Here is a 21,785-nt window from a genome sequence, read left to right on the forward strand (position 1 = left end):
CTAGCGCGCGGTGTGTAGGGTGAGTCAGGGCAGTGCAGGTTTGTGTTCTGGTCACACACAGTGTTTTACAGTTGGCTTGGCCTTGGGATCTGCAGATCTCCTGAGTGGTGGAAACTGCTGCGGTGAAGGTATGGTGTGAATCGGTGCCATGCGAATATATTAAGAGATGGAAGTCGTTCCACATCAATAAGAGCAGAGGACATGTTCGCACAGAGAAGATGTGTGCATTGCAGCCCAATTAGAGTTCAGAACATTGGCTATTTAGCTTTGCTGATGGCACGAGTTGAAAGGCATCAGGAGGGCTGTCAAGATGCAACTTGAGCTTGGCCTGGATGTCAGTGAGATCACAGCATGCTGGGTGCCATGGCAACGCAGGAGTATTTACATGCTTTTTCAGATCTAACTGCTTATTATGTAATTAGCAGATCTTTTAAAGAGCAGGTAACGTGTCATCTCATGGCTCCCGTAATGAGAAAGAATCCGCTTCATGAAGAGTGTGGGGGTGGGGGCGAGCTTTCATTTGAATGTACAGTGAAACAAGCTCACTATAGAGGCACGCTTTCACCAGCCTCTTCACCCTGCACTATATAAGGGAAATGTATGGCCTCCGCCAATAGCATCCGTGCAAGTCGTTAAGATCAATCACAATGGGACGGTTGGCTGAACATAAATGGAGACAGTAAAATATTATCAGCCGTCGGGCTAACATTCCACCCTGAGCCCTAATCACGCTTCACAATCGCAATCTCCGAACCTGCATCACACGCGCAGCGGCTGCAAAGAGAGGCCAGGAGGTGCTTTGTAGAGAACAACAGTTTTTCAGAACAAAACATGTGACCAATGCACAGGATGGTAAAAAAGAAAAAACAAACAACAAACAAACCACTAGGTTTAAGTGGGTTACTGCTCTAACTGTTCACCTAATAAATCAATCAATCCATAAATCAATAGATAAACACAAGGGAAATAAATAAAACACAACAAATATAATCACTGGCTTTACTTCATTAACTGATAAAAACAACAAAGCAAAACAGAGAAACAGTGTTAACCCCACGAGCATTGAAACACACTGAAGACAGTTGCTTCTGTAACAGGCAGGTTATTTGATATTGTGTTTGAAAATATAAAAACATTGGGGTATATTTTCAAAGGGCTTGCTTCAGCCTTATTTTTTAAAGAGAGAAATCCAAACCAAACTGCAGTGTGATAGAACTGGAGGACTTTTAAGCACTCAAGTGTAGAGCCCGGGAGGGGACATGAGAGAAACAAATATATATCTTGTGAGGCAACAAGATAATATGGTAATCCACGAGATAGTATGAGAATCCACGTGATAATATGACAATCCACGAGATAATATGGTAATCCACGAGATAGTGTGAGAATCCACGAGATAATATGACAATCCACGTGATAATATGGTAATCCACGAGATAGTGTGAGAATCCACGAGATAGTGTGAGAATCCACAAGATAATATGATAATCCATGAGATAATATGAGAATCCAAAAGATAATATGATAATCCACGAGATAGTGTGAGAATCCACGAGATAGTGTGAGAATCCACGAGATAATATGATAATCCATGAGATAATATGAGAATCCAAAAGATAATATGATAATCCACGAGATAGTATGAGAATCCACGAGATAATATGATAATCCATGAGATAGTAAGACATGCGCACGAGATAGATATATATTTTTTTCTCTCATGTCCCCTCCCAGGATTCCTACTCAACTGCCTGCAAGTTTCAGAGTTCTGTAGCGTTAAGGTTTTATAAATGTACCCCATATTCTTTAAAATCCAAAGAGAGATTTCTGACATTTATCTAGCCTGCAAAGTTATCCCCATCAGAAAGCTGTAACAAATCACTTCTGTAAATCCAACAGTAAATGATCCTCTTATCTACTAAAAATGTATTTATTTATTTATGTATCTTTTAAATATCTTGGGGCTTGTGTGTTTTTCGTTTCTAAGCCTCTTTATCGGTGCACCTTTAACCAGCTGTATAGTGCTGCTGGGAAGTAACCAAATCTCAGAGTGTTTTAGCTTCTGGCTCAATTGAATGGAGCTCCTGTTTTAGATGAATTGGAGTTTAGGTGTGCTCAGATACCCCCTTTGTGTCTTGAGGATCACCTGTGCTTGTTTAAAGGGGAGGGCTGCTCTTTGATCAGGGTTTCAGGGAAGTCTTTTCCTTTTCCTTTGAGCAGAGCTGGAAACCCAACACTTGCACAGTTGGAAAGCGGTGCCCCTGTTTCGCCTCGGTAATGTGTTTGGAAGTTGTGTTTGGTAACAGGGCTGAAGTCTGCCTTTGTTCCTCACAGCCTTTCCATTTTGAAGTGTTAGTGGATACCCCTTGACTGCAAAAACATTCTTTCGATTTGCTGTTCCATCCTCCTCGAACTACCATTTAAAAAAAAACTTTTGGAAAACGTTCCGTATTGGTTTCAAGTGACAGAACAGAACGTTCTCTTCGGAGGCTCGTCTCCAGCTCCTTGCTGAAGCAGTCTTCTTGAAACTTGTCTAGGAAACCTGTTTTAGGGTTCTATGGGAAAAACAGCAGATAGTTTTACTTGGATTGGAATAACAAAGACCCCTGTCGCCAGAGTTCAAAATTCAAATGGGGCATTTCAAATTGGGTGAGGGGAAAAAACAAAAACAAAAAAAAAACAGATAAGGTGGTACAAAAAAAATAAAAATGGATCACATAAAGTAAAATTGACTGTTTTTTAAAATGAAATTTGTAACACTACTGTTACATAGCAGGCAGAAGTTATTCTTTAAGTCAAATCGCTTCACTTTAATAGCTTCATCCAGCTGAGGGCTTCTTATCCTAAACACATTCTGTGAGGTTCATTGTCACCCAGGGAACCAGCATGCATCTCCCTGTAGAATACCATCCCATAATAATCATGCATCCTTTAATCAAAACCAAAGTGGTTAGTCACAGTCCACTGTCAGTAGTTCAGCTGGGCAGGTCTCAGTAGGTTACAATAATGATGTCACTGCATTGTGAAGTCATTAGTGAAGGACTGGACTGAATTGTGATGTCATGTTGTTCCATTCGTTACACAGTTATGCAGTGGCATTGCTTGCATCTGTGGAGTTGGATGAATTGGATGACATACACGTTTCTTCACAAACCTCTTCAGTGTGGTATCTGTGTGATATATCTTATTGCAAGATAATACACAGATATTCACAGAATAATGGATTTTTTTTCCAGTGCAAGATTATTTCCTGTCGTATTAAACTGGAATCATGGAAAGGCTCACCAGGGGGAAGCAGGTGCCCTTCCTGGACTGCGATTCTAGGGAATGTAATCTGCAGGGGAGCTGGATGATCGGTTCCTTGGGCTGTGTGCTCGTCCTGGATCTCATTTATAATATGGCAGTGCTGCTTTGCAACACACTGATGGTAATGGGAGGAACTGCTCCAGCCATCCCTTCAAGGGCAAGTCAGCAGCACGGAAGTGCTCCAGCCACAAGAGGCACCGTTGAGATTGTGGGTATGTTGGTGAACACAGTGGGGGTGGTGGTGCGTGCGTTACAGCTATCAATTCCACTCGCAGGCACTACTGCAGCAAGAAAGATGCTTGAGTCCTCCTGGTCTGCTCCAGATCCCTCATCGGTCTTATCTCGGCTCTGCTCTTTCAGAGATACAATCTTTAGCAGCGAAGCGCGGTGCAGATCAATGCATCTCAATGCATCTCATGCTAGACGATAACAGATTTGACGTCTGCGTCGGCGGAACATTTGTTATGCAACCCTGTACGATTTATATAAGGATGAGCTTCACTTGGAGTGTATCTGATGTAAATTAGGACCAGGTTTTTAAATGCAGTAAAGCTTCTCTAAAACTTTTGGGCTTCAGCTAACAGAACCCCCATCACAGCGAGTTAGCTGACAAGTATAAAGGGTCATTTCCGTGGCAGATACACGTGAGTATGGAATACTGGTTGGTCATGTGTGCATGTGTTTGTGTCTGTGTAAGTGCACTTCTGCATGGGTTAGCCTGTCTCTCTCCTGCCTCCTTCCCCTGTTTGAATGAAAACCCTGTCCCTGAGGAGAATGTGGAGAGAGTGGCCCCTCCCCTTCACTGTGATGCACAGTCCCACCCCAGCCCAGCACACCCAATGAAAAGCAAAGCCCTCAGAACACTGACGCTTCCACATCAATAGGTAAATGTCTCAATGTGGGAAAAAGAGACACAGAGTGAAGGAAGGAGGCACAGGGAGAGGCTGACATGAGCAGTGAACTGTGAGAGCGGCTCACGGGATATCCCAACTGATACACAGATACAGACAGAGACAGAAGCAAGCACACACGCGCACACACACACACACACACACGCACACACACACACGCACACACACACACACACGCACACACACAGCTGCTCTTCCATTCACAAACCTCATTAAGAGAGGGATCGACATGCTGCTGGCTTGCCTGCTTCTCCGGTTTGTGGGCAGTGTTTTGGGCTACGGACCCCAGGAGCTTGCCTCGGCACCAGTCTGCCCACCAGTGTGCCAGTGTGAGCAGGATGGCATCCTGGTCCTTGTGGATTGTTCGGAGCTCGGGCTGTCCGCAGTGCCCAGCGACCTCCACCTTCTGACATCCTACCTGTGAGTACCATGGAGTTTCTGAGCTCCTCTCTGCTTGCAGGAGCAGACTGCTTCTTTTTCACATGTGTTAAGTTGTATGGCATGGGGGGATTGGAAGTTGTATGGAATGGCACAGCTTGCAGGGGGATTGGAAGTTGTATGGCACGGCACAGCTTGCAGGGGGATTGGAAGTTGTATGGAATGGCACAGCTTGCAGGGGGATTGGAAGTTGTATGGCACGGCACAGCTTGCAGGGGGATTGGAAGTTGTATGGAATGGCACAGCTTGCAGGGGGATTGGAAGTTGTATGGCATGGCACAGCTTGCAGGGGGATTGGAAGTTGTATGGCATGGCACAGCTTGCAGGGGGATTGGAAGTCGTATGGAATGGCACAGCTTGCAGGGGGATTGGAAGTTGTATGGAATGGCACAGCTTGCAGAGGGATTGGAAGTTGTATGGCATGGCACAGCTTGCAGGGGGATTGGAAGTTGTATGGAATGGCACAGCTTGCAGGGAGATTGGAAGTTGTATGGCATGGCACAGCTTGCAGGGGGATTGGAAGTTGTATGGAATGGCACAGCTTGCAGGGGGATTGGAAGTTGTATGGAATGGCACAGCTTGCAGGGGGATTGGAAGTTGTATGGAATGGCACAGCTTGCAGGGGGATTGGAAGTTGTATGGAATGGCACAGCTTGCAGGGGGATTGGAAGTTGTATGGAATGGCACAGCTTGCAGGGGGATTGGAAGTTGTATGGAATGGCACAGCTTGCAGGGGGATTGGAAGTTGTATGGAATGGCACAGCTTGCAGGGGGATTGGAAGTTGTATGGAATGGCACAGCTTGCAGGGGGATTGGAAGTCGTATGGAATGGCACAGCTTGCAGGGGGATTGGAAGTTGTATGGCACGGCACAGCTTGCAGGGAGATTGTTAAGTTTGTTTGTGGCAGCTGTGTCTGAGTGAAAGGGTTTTGAAACGGGTGTTTTTCATGTGCTGTACAGGGCACTAAGACTGGAAATACAGTACAGAAATCTGAATGCTTCAGCTTTGGCATCAATTGCTGCAGGTTTAGAGAGGATGAGAGTAAAGAAAATGCATTGCTTTGTATAGTTCTGAGGAGATATCAGGGTCTTTACACCAAAATGCAGTTTGTCCTGTTTTATCTGAGTAAGATAAAACTAGTGATCTTAGCAAACAACAAACAACTTGTAAGGTTAATGTGGGGACTCACAGTAGTGTTACCGGTGAAGTATTAACACCTATAACAGCCCTTCCCTGCATTCAAAGGCTGGACACCTTTTAAAGCAAAAGAACCCTCTCCCAAGTTTCAGTTTCGTTGCTTTATTGTTCATTTTAAGATTGTTTTTCAAACTTTTAAAAATTGACCTATAAGTACATTTTTGCATAAAATTATTATTTCCACCCCACTGTTTGCTGGTGGAAATTGCATTCTGTAGTAATCAAATTTGATATTTGGTGTTAAACTCTGTAAACAGTCTAGTGTGGATTAAAGCATGCGCACTATTTCAGATCTAGTGCAATGCTTGTTTCAGGGACTCGCTGTACTCTTAGATGCTGGAGTGTTTTCATTCATAAAGTGTCTTTGTTTCAACGGATCATTTGTAAAAATCAAAATCAAATAAAAAGCCCACTTTGTGGTAATTAATGTGAAGGCTCTCTATGGCAGAGCTGTACCCGGTAGCAGGTAGAGGATTGTGTGAGAGTTGATATCCCGTGGCAGCGCTGGCTCTCATCACTGTCATGGTGCTGAGTTTCATGTGAAGGCTCTCTATGGCAGAGCTGTACCCGGTAGCAGGTAGAGGATTGTGTGAGAGTTGATATCCCGTGGCAGTGCTGGCTCTCATCACTGTCATGGTGCTGAGTTTCATGTGAAGGCTCTCTATGGCAGAGCTGTACCCGGTAGCAGGTAGAGGATTGTGTGAGAGTTGATATCCCGTGGCAGCGCTGGCTCTCATCACTGTCATGGTGCTGAGTTTCATGTGAAGGCTCTCTATGGCAGAGCTGTACCCGGTAGCAGGTAGAGGATTGTGTGAGAGTTGATATCCCGTGGCAGCGCTGGCTCTCATCACTGTCATGGTGCTGAGTTTCATGTGAAGGCTCTCTATAGCAGAGCTGTACCCGGTAGCAGGTAGAGGATTGTGTGAGAGTTGATATCCCGTGGCAGCGCTGGCTCTCATCACTGTCATGGTGCTGAGTTTCATGTGAAGGCTCTCTATGGCAGAGCTGTACCCGGTAGCAGGTAGAGGATTGTGTGAGAGTTGATATCCCGTGGCAGCGCTGGCTCTCATCACTGTCATGGTGCTGAGTTTCATGTGCAGGCTCTCTATGGCAGAGCTGTACCCGGTAGCAGGTAGAGGATTGTGTGAGAGTTGATATCCCGTGGCAGCGCTGGCTCTCATCACTGTCATGGTGCTGAGTTTCATGTGAAGGCTCTCTATGGCAGAGCTGTACCCGGTAGCAGGTAGAGGATTGTGTGAGAGTTGATATCCCGTGGCAGCACTGGCTCTCATCACTGTCATGGTTTTCCTGCATTCCTTGACAGTGTGTGGGAGCTCTCCTGCTCCTCAGCGTCGCTCACTCAGATGGAGAGATGTTTTTTAACAGTTTGCTGTGAGAATACAGCAGGGCTCAAGTGCCCGTGTGAAATTGCACCAAATGAGTAGCACAGTAGCACCTTTTTTTATTTTAAGATCTGGATTTATTTATTTATTTATTTAGTATTTCTAAGAGTTAAAAATGAAAGCTGTAAAACTCTGAATAGATTAATACATAGTTGTTTTCCTTTCTCAATAATGACATTTATTGTACTTTGTTTTTCTTTGTTTGTTTTTTGCATATCATGCAGCACCATATTCAAATAATATTGGTCTGGCACAGCTACAGCATTCTCAAGTCTTACAGTTTGTCTTCTGGGTCCCTGGCCAGGAGTTAGCCACTTACAACATCAAACACTCAGACAAATTATTGGCAGATTAGACACACACATTTACGCATTAAGTGCATTGTAACTATGCAGAATAACGTTGCAGTTATGTGTAAGCACAGATATATGTACTGCGTATCTACTATGTAAATCCACAGTAATTCGAGACACTTGATGGAAAGTGTTACCCACTTCTGTCATTTTTCTGTTTTTCTCATACAGTACCTCTCATATATTGGCACAGAGGAATAAGAACTAAAGCTATCTTATCTCATCCTGATTATATATCTTATATAAAACACAATGATCCTTTGCATCTAAAAATGGAAAATAAATTCTCGATTTAGATCGTATGACACAAAGCCACAAACCTGGCAATTTAGTCTCACAGGAGCCAAGAAAAACACCCTGCTTCCATTGCAACGCAAGAAAAACACCCTGCTTCCATTGAAACGCAAGAAAAACACCCTGCTTCCATTGAAACGCAAGAAAAACACCCTGCTTCCATTGAAACGCAGCCCAAGGTGAATCTCAGATCTCAAGTGCTGTGGTTTGGGATTGGTTTGAGAGCCACCAGGTTTCAAAGCAACGCTGTGTGATGAGAGATGCTGCTTTCTTTTTGAGGCTGACCTCCGTGTGCCTCCTTGAGCCCCAGAGACACATGTCAGCTGGGAGATGCTGACAAAGTGGGCTCCTTTTCTAAATGAACACGAATGAACTGCGAAGCAGTCTGGGGATTGCAGGCACATGTTTTCAGTTATGGGACGGCCTTCGCTTCCTGTTGCTCGGGGCCAGGAAGCAGCAGTGAGGGCCTCTGTGAAGATGCCTTCGATGGCGTGTGAAGTGACGCCGCTGCCGTCGCTGCTGTGTGATCTGCTGCTGATCGTCTGCACGTGATCCTCACAACTAAACTGTCTGTCTTCCGCCTGGACCAGAACAAAGGGGGGTATCATTATGTGAGGGAAGCTCCTGTTCCGTGGCCACGAGGTGTTTGCTCTGTACCTGTGATAAACAGGAGAAGAAGAAACGTTCCTCTTTAATGTCTGTCCCCTCGGGCTGTGATCCACTCCCCCAGGGATCACAGAGCGGAACAAGCATCCTGAATATTGACTTGTGGAATGTCCTATAGGACAGCAACATGCCCCCGAGCGTCTGGTGCACAGACCAGAAGCATTCCTGGGTTATTATCATTGAGTGCATTGCAAATCTCTCCCAGCCACTCAAACACCTGCTTCACAAAGGGAACACTCTTATTTCTTAAAATGGGTATGTACAGTACAGATTTAAAATGGTTTAGGATATGTTATGCACAGCTGACAGTTTCTCATATGGTGGAGGTCCCCCCCACCAAACCAAAAAAAACCTAAAGAAGATTTCTTTGTTTATATAGTATACAGTGGTCAACAGCTTTCACCTGTCTCGTAACCCTTGTGGCTTGGTAGCCCTCATTACCTGGTGAGAGCCTGTCTGTACTGCTCCTCTCACCCCAGCAATGAAGATCACAGCTTTGCAGAACTGTCCCCAAGGTTCCAAATTCCAAAAGTCCTTCCGGAATTCAGCACACGTGTGTGCAATGTGATGCCTGGGTGCTGGAGCCCAGCTAAGCACGGGGATCTACAGATTTATACAAGCATGTCTGGACTGGGAGCTGGGCCAAACTTACACATCGCTAACAGCAACCCTCCATTCTACTGTCCTCCGCCAGGGAAGACCCCAAAACACACGCTGAGACGCTGCCTGGCCCCACAATGGAACACACTGTCCCCAGTGAGAAATTGCAGGGACTGCTGGCACCCAGTCATAGAGTATATGGGAATCTGAACCCACTTTGAATTCACGTAGGAACTCACCTCAGTGAAGTTAGCCAAGCAGCTATGTGTCAGTATTGATCTTTTTGTGATACTATGAAAATTAGCAGAAATGTACTCCTTAACATCGTGAACAATTCCCTGACATTCGGATATTGTTTAGCAGGTCCTGAAGTCTATTCCACGCAGATAGCTCTGTAATAAAGTAAAACTAAATGCAATTTTGCACATAGTGTAGGAAGAGCTGTACTGGAAGCTGAATACACAACAATTGCTTTCTAATTGAAGATCCCTGGGTAAGGGAAGTTTTCCCTGGAAGCAGTTAAAATGTGTGTAATGCAATCAAAAAAGCATCCCTGGGTTTTGTGTTTGGTTTGGCCACAGCACTGTGTGTTCCAGTTCAGATGGCCCTCTCTCTGTAAGCACCAGGGCACAGACCTCTCGAGACCAGCCCTGCGCTCCATGGATATAGAAGTAATTACTCATTTCCTCTGATTACCTCACTGGGAAACGGGAACAATTAGTGCCCCGTGATCCCAGCTTCAAAATCGCTTCAGTTCTTGAAGGATAAATAAACTGTGGAAGACCTCCCGCACACTCTCTCACTGTGAGGCAGTACGGAAGGATCCCCGCCCTGCTCCCAGTCTTCAACCCTTCCTTTCCAGATGTTAATGTGACATGGCATGCATCCGCGACGGCACGACCCTGCCCTGTCCCGTAGCAATGTTTGGGTTTGGCTTCAATGGAAATCCTGTTGTGTCTGGATAGAGATGCACGTTTCTCAAAGGCAGGCCCCAAATGACCAACAGAACAACCACCTTGCTCTGACAGCGAAGGCCAAGGCGTTACAATGGGGGGGGGCGTTGGGTTCTTAATGCAGCCGTCGGGAGCAAGTCATCGTGAAACACACTCTGTCACTCTCAATGACTTCTGCATTGTATCACAATAAGAGGATTTGTGAGGGGCTCCACTATATCTCCATAACCAGGGATATGCATCTCACAATACAGATATAACTGGGATTAGTCATGAATCTATCATGTCAATTACCTGAGGCAGTGCCAACAGGGGGGATTGAACCAGGACTTCTCAGAGAAAAGGTATGAATGTATAGGTCAAAGGGACAGTTCTGCTGAAGTGGGCCACCCCACAGTCTTCACTGCACAGCCCAGGGTGCATCTCCTGCAGACTCTCCAAAGGAACAGCTCCTTCAGCTCCGCTGGTAGCTTTGGCTCCCAGAAGGTTGTAAGTTCAAACCCTGAGGTGACCCGCGCAAGGCTGCAGCAGTTGATCGTTCACGTGATGCTTTCTGTTGCAAGCAAGAAGGTGTGTTCATAAATCAGCCCAGGGCTTTCTTCAGATGTTCAGCACGGATCTTTAACCTGTGATTAAGCCTTTCATGATAGTCCAGCGAGAAGCCTTTGAAAGAGACAGGTGCTGCCTGCCGCACACGCTCCTCGCAGGGGAGTCGAGCCCCGGGGTTTAACAGGGATCTCGTCTGTAACTCTTTCCACTCTGCAGACCTGTGGAGAGGTTCAGGAAGCCGCTGTCACAGCACACAGAACTGCGTGGAGAACAGCAGAGCAGTACACCAATGCGTACTGCTGTTCATCTTTATTTCCTTTTCAGTGCCAGACAATGAAACTCTTCCATTAGTATCGCAGGGGGCCGTTTGGAAGAAGTGACTCAGTCCTCCACCTTGCATGTGTATAACTGCACACTGCAATATGAATTAAGCCAGTGGTACTCAACCCTGGTCCTCGAGATCCAATCCAGTCCAGGTTTTTACTCCAAGCAGGTTCTAATGACCTGGTTGGAATAAAGACCAGGACTGGAATTGATCTCGAGGGCCAGGGTTGAGTACCACTGAATTAAGCAATGGGATCAAAGCTAGATCCATCACATTGCAAGCTACGACCTGGTGATTTATATAAGGGGTCACGGATTTATAACTGTGCCGTGCAGAACGTGTTACAAAAATGCAACTCCTGACAAAAAAGAATGCAATATAAACTGACTGTAAAATATGTGAACTTCAAAGAAACAGCTCTCACCCCCTCAGGAGGTGAATACCCAAAGTGACGGGGTATAAATTAGTGGAGCCTTCCTTGTGCACGTCACGCTTATTGTGATGAAGCTTGGTATTTTCAATGAGAGGTATCACAGTCTGGGGGACTCTTAAATTGCAGGTTATGGCTCTACTTTTGATTTATTAGAAGACATTTCTCCATCTTAAACTTAACCCAGTAATTATTAACTACTTAGAAATGATTTATTGTCCGTCTAATAAAGGGGTTGATTTGATCAGCTATACTCTGCTTAGATAAGCCACAGCTAGATGATTTTACTGGCTGGGTACAGGCTGATAAAATCAACTACAAGGCCATGTTTAAAGGGAGCTTGTGTAGCCGAAGGCTGAGTAAACAGAACAGAGTAAGCAACATTTTGTGATTGCATGTGGAAACCATGGAGTGCATTGTGAGCCGTATTCTAATGCAATATTGGATATGATTGTGGTGAGAAAGCGAGTGCTCCAGTGAGTCAGGCAGGAAATCGCTGTGCTTTGTATTGCAGTGCCTGCCTGTGTGTAACCACAACTAAGCAGCTGGCTGCACCTTAGCTGACTAGAGAGAGAGAGAGATCCTGTGCCAAGATGCTGTGGTAACCCTGCAGCCTTTCATTCCCACCTGCCCGCAGGAACGCAGAACACTGTATTACAATCATCTTCCCTCTAGCAACACCTTCAATGTTTTACTGCTTTGAAAGTGCTTGGAGACGTTCCCTTTTCTGATCGCTGATTTGAGAGCAGATAGGGAGCCATTTGGAATTCACAAGCTTAATATTCGTGTATGTGAGTGTGTGTGTGTGTGTGCATGTGTGTGTCTAACTATATCAGTAACTATACAACACTCAAGGTCTTTTCAGCCAATCAGAGCCATTCTTTTATTACACAGCTCCTGTACGTAGAGAGCATGACATAAGGATGTTACTTGTGAAACATCCAGTCCTATTGATTCAGTATAATTAAAAGTGTAACAGATTCCATTCTGCAGTCTCTCTGCAAAGGGAGACAGGAGCGAAATCATCCTGTCATCGCTCGGCAGATTAAGCAGCTCAGAGAGCCCAGAAGGGATTCTCCTCATCAAACAGCAGACAGACTCGCATCGCTCCCTGTCACTGGGAGAGCCCCCCTCGCATCCCTCCCTGTCACAGGTTGAAATAGAGTTTCCTTACCCAGGACCTTACATAAAGTTTTTATTGCAAAGTTTTTCAATCTGAGGCACTGCAGTGAGTAGGGCTTGTGGTTAGAATAAAGGAGCCTCGCTATACATGTAATCCTTGGACCTTTCCTTTGTGCTGTACCCTCCCCTTGTTTCAATTCATTTACACCAGGGCTTGGCTAGACAGGGCTAATTACTGCTATGCTGTGATTAAATCCATGTTTGATTTAAACAGGGGGCCTTTTGAAAGAGGCAGGCTTTTTTTTGGAATAAATACATTAATTTCCAAAGGAGACAAATTGGTTTTCCCCAGCAGTAGCACTTTATAAAGACACCAGTACAGGAACACACAGAAAATGACAAACACCTGCCATGACACTGTTGATAGAGACAGTAGGGCCATTGCTGCCCTGCCAAATCCACAGTGATTTGAATTGGTGCGGAGGAAAACTTGTATACCTCTCAATGGTGCATCCCTTTCACTCTTCCTGGGGAGTCTTCCTGGGGGTGGATAGCTGCAGACAGGTCTGGGAAGTCAGACCTCTCCCTTTCCAACACTAAGTTGTTTGTGCATCTTGGATTCCAGAGACCCTGCCTCATTAGCACCTGCGCTGTTATGATATGGAACAGGGAGATCTTTCATACTGTGCTCCTCTACAGGTAGGTCAGCCTACTCCTGAGCTTCCACCTGGAGAAACAAAGCTTTTCATAGACTGACTGAAGAGACAAACCCATAAAACGCAGCTGACTCACTGTGTTCCCAGCACTTTGCGCTTCCAGTCTGCACACAGTTAAGCACTTCATTATTGTTTTCATAGACTTTCTGATTCTCAAGCATGACTGTCTGTGTTTCCCATAAAGCAGAGATTTCACCCGGAAACCACATAATCTGCCGTCATTATGTGACGCACCACAGTGGAGGCGGCCACGACAAGGGGGTTGAGTGGCCCAGAGACCACCCACTGCATCCCAAACCAGAGCCACTTCACCGTGGGGCACCCGGTGCTCATCCTTGATCAAAACCGGGCACGCAGCTGGCTTTTATTGAGTTGTTCTCCCGTCCCCTGTAGATGTTACTGAAGCAGTCCGGCACTGTCATGCAGTGTGGAGATGGGCAGCACAGACTCCACAGGAATCCCTGCTGCTACACGCTGTCTGAAGTCACAGGCTGTCTGCAAGTGCTGCTCTATGTGCACCGGAAAGCAATGCACGTTTACAACAAATATTTAGCACCTGGTTGAAGCAAAAACCTTGACGGTTGGGTTCGATCAGGGTTTAAAATCTACTGCTGTACAGGAATAATTTAATGAACTGGCTAAAGTCAATTCCAGAGCCACAAAACTGTCAACATGTATATCGTGGAGCTACGGTACAAGTTTTGAAAGACGTAAATGATGTGCGAACCTACAGTATCGTTTACATCTCATGTACTGTATATCCTGTTGGCTGATCCAGCTGACTATCACTGGGGAAAACATTTGACAAACCACAACCTAGCTCATCACCACCATCAAGTCTGCATGTGGGACGGGAAGAACACTTACCTGTGATTCTGAATTAAAAAAAGGAAAGCGATCGTTTGAGAGGCAGCAGCCCTGTGTGTTTCTACTGTTTCCACTCCATTCAGCATGCTTTAATCAGTGACTCTGACAAATCTTTTATTAAACCGCACACGGACGCACGCCCATGCACACGCACGCACGCCCATGCACACGCACATGCACACGCACACGCACACGCGCATGCACGCACGCACACACACACGCACGCATGCACGTAGGGATCTGCTCTTTTCCTCAGCCCTTTCAACACAAAGCCCTTCTCTTTGTCCTGCGTGTTCGCATTGCAAGGGGGCAGGTATCAGAGACAACTCACAGAGAGACACTGTTGTCGTTTCTTTTTGTTCCGGTGAAGGGGCTGCCGTTGAAAGGTAACCCGGTGCTTTTGGGTTGCGAGGCTGCAGGGTCCTGGCAGGACAGGAAAGGCTCAGTTTCTTGACGTGTAAATAGCCCCCCCTGAATAAACAGGGTAACAAAGCAGTTTCCGTACTGAACAATAGAGCTATTATATATCCTGGCAGGTGAGCCAGCGGATTAATATGCCCCACCTTGGAACTGATTCAGGATAAAACGTTGAAATACTAGTGGTAATAATAGGGATAATAATAAGACCGGTAATGTAGGTTAATATATAAACCGCAGAGGTGACAAAGAGAATCTAGCCTTTCCATTGAAAGTGAGTGTAACATCCTCGAGGGATAAACACTACACTGCTTATGAATACGTCCTTATCCTCTCTTACTGAAGCCCTTAATAAACTTGTCAGAACCTCGTAGAAATCCAGCCTGCAGAGCTCTTCAATGCTAGCCTCTGGGATCCTTCCCTGTTTCAATACAATGAACTTTGATATTCCTGAGACTCTGCTGGGTTGTCCATAGTTGTTATTCGCAGTGAAGAACAGTTTCATAAATATCAAACTATATTAGATTCGTAAAAACAGACTTTGAAAAAAACGTACTTTATGTTGCAATAGCACAGATTTCTGACTCCAATATTAAACATGTTGCAATAGCACAGATTCCTGACTCCAATATTAAACATGTTGCAATAGCACAGATTTCTGACCCCAATATTAAACATGTTGCAATAGCACAGATTTCTGACTCCAATGTTAAACATGTTGCAATAGTACAGATTCCTGACCCCAATATTAAACATGCTGCAATAGCACAGATTTCTGACCCCAATGTTAAACATGCTGCAATAGCACAGATTTCTGACCCTTCGTGGGAAATACCAGTGCCGGCCAGCAATGGACTTCTTTCTGAGCTGCAATAATGACCCTGTTATCTAAAGTGTGCTCAGCCAAACTGTCTTCAAGCACGCGCTGTTTGGTGGAGTGAGCCCCATTACCACTGTGGGGTTGGGTGTCGCTGTGTATGTGTTGTACCTCCACTGCATCACTACACTCATCTATTCACTCCTACCTACTCCTTTACATCCAGGAGGGCATTTAAAATAAAAATAAGATTTTTAAATGGGTAATAATTTCTAATAATAATGATTTATATTCCAATGTTTTTAGGTAAATGTTAGTATTGTAGATTATTAATGGAACCAGTGTGGTACCAGACTGTACTGGTCTTGAGGCAATATATGATAGCAGTCTAAGTTTCTAGACATCTAAATTCTGCCCATGTTTCTTTTCAGATTGTATGGGTTGTGTTTAAGCTGGCACAATTTGGTATGAAAATCACTCAAACCTTAACGATACAGTTTGATTCGTTACAAAGTGAGACAAGGACCTTATTTGAATGTAAGATAGGGTAGTTAAAATGGGGTTTGAGTGATATTGTTAGCATGATTATTTTAAATAAACATGTCTGTATCGTGCCTGTGATCGCTCACCTTGCTTTAGTACCCCGTGCAAACTCCCATCCTCGCGCCCTAATTCACTCCATACAGAACTATTACAACGGGAGCTCTTTAGCAGCTTTGATGCTACTGCAGGGATTTTCACAGTATTAAGTATCATTAACAGAGCCATTAATCAGCTGCCAGCCAGGGGAGTCTGGCTTCTGCAAGCTGCACATTAAATATTTCTATCTGCAATGCCTGGCTGCTGATCAGAGCAGGGATGAATACCCAACCCTGTCCACACCAGTGTGTACTATAGAGCTACAGTGTACCCAACCCTGACCACACCAGTGTGTACTATAGAGCTACAGTGTACCCAACCCTGACCACGCCAGTGTGTACTATAGAGCTACAGTGTACCCAACCCTGACCACGCCAGTGTGTACTATAGAGCTACAGTGTATCCAACCCTGACCACAGCAGTGCATACTATAGAGCTACAGTGTACCCAACCCTGACCACACCAGTGTGTACTATAGAGCTACAGTGTACCCAACCCTGACCACGCCAGTGTGTACTATAGAGCTACAGTGAACCCAACCCTGACCACACCAGTGTGTACTATAGAGCTACAGTGAACCCAACCCTGACCACAGCAGTGCATACTATAGAGCTACAGTGTACCCAACCCTGACCACACCAGTGTGTACTATAGAGCTACAGTGTACAGGTCTCTCTCTGTATCAGTACTCCTGTTAGTCACATGGGCTGGCCCTGCTGGCACACAGTGAAGAAATGTAACTCCATACTAGACTTCACTGAAGACATTGAGAAGATCTTGAGGTCGAAACCTGTGCCGCTGAATTTTCTTTTAATAGTTCTGATTAATACATTGCTGTGAAGAGGCATCCTGTCAGTGGTTGGCTGGAATCCGTCTACAGCTCTGGCCAAAAGTTTAGCGTCATCTAGAATTGTAGGATTGAGGCGTAATAAAAATAAACCAGATGAACATCATTTTAGATCTTTTATTTAACAATGATATCGCTAAAAGTCTACTGGAAGCCATAATAGTAGTACAGTATGATATCTTGTAACAATTGTAAGTAGCCCTGGATAAGGGCGTCTGCTAATAAATAAATAAATAAATAAATAAATAAATAAATAATAATAATAATAATAATAATAATAATAATAATAACAACAATAATAATAATTTCAAAATGTCACATTTTAAAATTTGTGTCAGTTTTTCATTAAGCATATGGAAGACTGCTAAGCGGTGTGTAATTCAATATGTTAATGTGACATTATTCAGCAGCTCTCAGGGAGAAGGTTCCTGGAGCGGGACCCTTCTTGCAGTGGAGGGTAGGGGTAGGGTTAAGGGTAGAGGTAGAGGTAGGGGTAGGGGTAGGGTCAGATTTCAGGGAGAAGGTTCCTGGGGCAGGACCCTCCTTGCCGTGGAGGTTAGGGGTAGGGTAGGTTTAGGAGTAGGGTTAGGGGTAGGGTCAGGTTTCAGGGAGAAGGTTCCTGGGGCAGGACCCTCCTTGCCGTGGAGGTTAGGGGTAGGGTAGGTTTAGGAGTAGGGTTAGGGGTAGGGTCAGGTTTCAGGGAGAAGGTTCCTGGGGCAGGACCCTCCTTGCCGTGGAGGTTAGGGGTAGGGTAGGTTTAGGAGTAGGGTTAGGGGTAGGGTCAGATTTCAGGGAGAAGGTTCCTGGGGCAGGACCCTCCTTGCCGTGGAGGTTAGGGGTAGGGTAGGTTTAGGAGTAGGGTTAGGGGTAGGGTCAGGTTTCAGGGAGAAGGTTCCTGGGGCAGGACCCTCCTTGCCGTGGAGGTTAGGGGTAGGGTAGGTTTAGGAGTAGGGTTAGGGGTAGGGTCAGGTTTCAGGGAGAAGGTTCCTGGGGCAGGACCCTCCTTGCCGTGGAGGTTAGGGGTAGGGTCAGGTTTCAGGGAGAAGGTTCCTGGGGCAGGACCCTCCTTGCAGTGGAGGGTAGGGGTAGGGTAGGTTTAGGAGTAGGGTTAGGGGTAGGGTCAGGTTTCAGGGAGAAGGTTCCTGGGGCAGGACCCTCCTTGCCATGGAGGTTAGGGGTAGGGTAGGTTTAGGAGTAGGGTTAGGGGTAGGGTCAGGTTTCAGGGAGAAGGTTCCTGGGGCAGGACCCTCCTTGCCGTGGAGGGTAGGGGTAGGGTAGGTTTAGGAGTAGGGTTAGGGGTAGGGTCAGGTTTCAGGGAGAAGGTTCCTGGAACAGGACCCTCCTTGTCGTGGAGGGAGCGTTCAGACGCCTGTAGGCCAGCGTTGTTTTGTTCGCTGTGTTTGCACTGTGTTCTGTTTTGAGTTTTTTGTAATTATTTTGTTTACACTGCTGTTTATGTATGCCGGCCCTGCTCCACCATCAGTGGTATTGTCACGTGGTAATAAACCCCACGCGGCCGCATGGCGTGCGGTGGTAAATACCACCTCCTGTCTCTCTCCTGACTGTCAGCGGACACACCCATCCGTAACACACCCCTGTTACAGATCCTATGGGATTTATTCTGGAATTAGGTCATCTGGATTCAGAAAGCAAGGCAAGGCCTGTTCCTTGGAATGATGTAGTCTCCTTAGAAGCCCCGTGTAAACCCAGGGGACCGTATCAGCAGTGTGAACAAACAGACACAAAGCGTTCTATTAGCTGAACTCCGTGACATCCCTGCATTACCAAGCCTACAATAATAATACAACACACACATCCCTGCTGTGAGCTCTGCTTTTCATAGGCAGCGGATTTATCACCATTTAAAACCAAACAAAAGAGCACGCAGAAGTAAGAAAACAGAAAGACGGCTTTTTATTTCTTAGATCTTGTCCTCGGGTGAAAGCAAGCTCTCTTTCATTGTGAGCGAGAGAAAGGGGGGCTTCTCGTCTCTGAAAGGAATGGATATCACACTCAGGAAGTTTAACAGTATTTGAAAGAAAACAATATTTCTGTAAGAAGAAAAAAAAATGTCATTGTCTCCCTCTTCCTGTGCTATTGTGAGGCTTGTATGCTGTCAGATAAAACAAAGGCCTTTTCAAGTCCACGGGCGGAACAGTAAACATTCTTCCTTCTTTATTTCATAATGTTGACATTGTTGGATTAGTTTAGGCAGCGGTCAGGTTGTTTGAAGAAGGCAGTTATCATTCCTTTCACTTTTCATGAACCTCTTTTATACCCACTGACAGCTGCACAGCAAAAGCCTTCCATTCAAACAAGGCTTCCCGCTAAAACCAGAGAGAAACAGAAGAGAACAAGGTTCTGTTTCATGTCAGATAATATGGATGAACACAGCACAGCCATTCTCACTGGAGAGAGTCATACAGCAGTTACAGTGTGTGGAATTATTAGGAAGGTGAAACGCAGGTAGCAGTGAGGATGGAAGGTGAAACGCAGGGTGAAACGCAGGTAGCAGTGCGGATGGAAGGTGAAATGCAGGTAGCAGTGAGGATAGAAGCTGAAACACAGGTAGCAGTGAGAATGTAAGGTGAAACGCAGGTAGCAGTGCGAATGTAAGGTGAAACGCAGGAAGTTTAGTGCACGTCAGTCAGAGCTCTCTGAGTGTGGAGCACAGTACCGCTCAGGGATATCTCCCTGTACTGTAGATGTGTGCGGCTGACACTGAGAACTGCCAAACGAGGGGGGCGGGGCGGGGTGGGCTTAAAATGCCAGCGGCATTGGCGGACCCTTGAAATGGATCCCAAGCTTTGAAGAGAAACACAACACCTGAGGAGGAGCCGTCTGTCTTGTGGGTTTTGAGGTAGCCTGGGATGGGTAACCTTGTGTAGTGTTTATCCAAACATGTCACATTAAAGGTCTGTGGAGAGACGGAGTAAGCCTCGCAGGCAGGTTGTTTAAGTCTCTGTTTCCCTTTCTCCGTGTGAGGAGGCTTAAGGTGATCTTCTGAGAGAGACTGATTGCCTTCCTGCTGCGCGCGTCAGTGTTGGTGGAAGGAATGTATGATCTGTGTTCTCGGAGTGGGAGGAGAAGGGGATCTGGGTTGCCTTGCAGATCTGCAAAGGTTGAACTCATGAGCTATGCTAAGTGTCTTTTAATGGATTGCATTAAAAGATACTTGAACTCGGAGACAAAAGCAAGGCTTGGTAACCCAATCCATACATTCACCACTCTCTTTATAGAAAAGGTTACTCCTACTCTCTGACCTGACTCTGTCTCCACTGACTATCACATAGAAGTAGTAAGAATGAGTACAAGTCCACTACAGTGTAAGCACATGTAATGCACCAGCTTCCACTATCTCCAATCTCGCTGTGAGTATCTTCTATCGAATTTCTCTCTCAACGTATCGGCATTGTCGGTGTGTGTTGTACCATCACAAAACAAACATGCTTTTATATGGGAGCCAGGAGCTGAGATTCTGTAACTGCAAACACTGTTCTTTCTCGGCCGGGTATTTAAAGCATTGCTTTGTTGTGATTGCGTTCAATGAGGCTGCATACAGCTGTTTGTTTAAAATGAGTGCTGGTGGTGTTTGCATACCATACAGCATGTGGCAGCGTGGTGGTGTTTGCATACCATACAGCATGTGGCAGCGTGGTGGTGTTTGCATGCCATACAGCATGTGGCAGTGTGGTGGTGTTTGCATGCCATACAGCATGTGGCAGCGTGGTGGTGTTTGCATGCCATACAGCATGTGGCAGTGTGGTGGTGTTTGCATGCCATACAGCATGTGGCAGCGTGGTGGTGTTTGCATGCCATACAGCATGTGGCAGCGTGGTGGTGTTTGCATGCTATACAGCATGTGGCAGCGTGGTGGTGTTTGCATGCCATACAGCATGTGGCAGTGTGGTGGTGTTTGCATGCCATACAGCATGTGGCAGCGTGGTGGTGTTTGCATGCCATACAGCATGTGGCAGCGTGGTGGTGTTTGCATACCATACAGCATGTGGCAGCGTGGTGGTGTTTGCATACCATACAGCATGTGGCAGCGTGGTGGTGTTTGCATGCCATACAGCATGTGGCAGCGTGGTGGTGTTTGCATACCATACAGCATGTGGCAGCGTGGTGGTGTTTGCATACCATACAGCATGTGGCAGCGTGGTGGTGTTTGCATACCATACAGCATGTGGCAGCGTGGTGGTGTTTGCATGCCATACAGCATGTGGCAGCGTGGTGGTGTTTGCATGCCATACAGCATGTGGCAGCGTGGTGGTGTTTGAATACCATACAGCATGTGGCAGCGTGGTGGTGTTTGCATACCATACAGCATGTGGCAGCGTGGTGGTGTTTGAATACCATACAGCATGTGGCAGCGTGGTGGTGTTTGCATACCATACAGCATGTGGCAGCGTGGTGGTGTTTGCATGCCATACAGCATGTGGCAGCGTGGTGGTGTTTGCATGCCATACAGCATGTGGCAGCGTGGTGGTGTTTGCATGCCATACAGCATGTGGCAGCGTGGTGGTGTTTGCATGCCATACAGCATGTGGCAGCGTGGTGGTGTTTGCATACCATACAGCATGTGGCAGCGTGGTGGTGTTTGCATGCCATACAGCATGTGGCAGCGTGGTGGTGTTTGCATGCCATACAGCATGTGGCAGCGTGGTGGTGTTTGCATGCCATACAGCATGTGGCAGCGTGGTGGTGTTTGCATGCCATACAGCATGTGGCAGCGTGGTGGTGTTTGCATACCATACAGCATGTGGCAGCATGGTGGTGTTTGCATGCTATACAGCAGCGCAACAGCAGACGTTTCCAAGCAGTTTACAAACCTTGAATATCGTGATCTGAGCAAACCTATATATTTTTTTTTTCAGGCAGGTTCGTACTGTTAACTGCGCCCCCCACCCCACTACCCGCACCTGCATTTCAAC

The 21,785-nt window shown here is 46.1% G+C and overlaps 1 protein-coding gene across 1 annotated transcript in view; it reads left to right on the forward strand.

Moving 5' to 3' along the window:
* The first annotated feature begins 4,189 nt into the window (after positions 1–4,189).
* LOC117417592 (leucine-rich repeat-containing G-protein coupled receptor 6-like) overlaps positions 4,190–21,785 on the forward strand; it is a 52,463-nt gene continuing 34,867 nt past the window's right edge. The window contains exon 1 of the mRNA XM_034911219.2: positions 4,190–4,637. Coding sequence (XP_034767110.2) covers positions 4,447–4,637 — 191 coding nt within the window. The 5' untranslated portion in view covers positions 4,190–4,446. The remainder of the gene's footprint in view (positions 4,638–21,785) is intronic.

The sequence above is a fragment of the Acipenser ruthenus genome, chromosome 30, assembly GCF_902713425.1.
Source record: "Acipenser ruthenus chromosome 30, fAciRut3.2 maternal haplotype, whole genome shotgun sequence".
NCBI classification, from domain to species: domain Eukaryota; kingdom Metazoa; phylum Chordata; class Actinopteri; order Acipenseriformes; family Acipenseridae; genus Acipenser; species Acipenser ruthenus.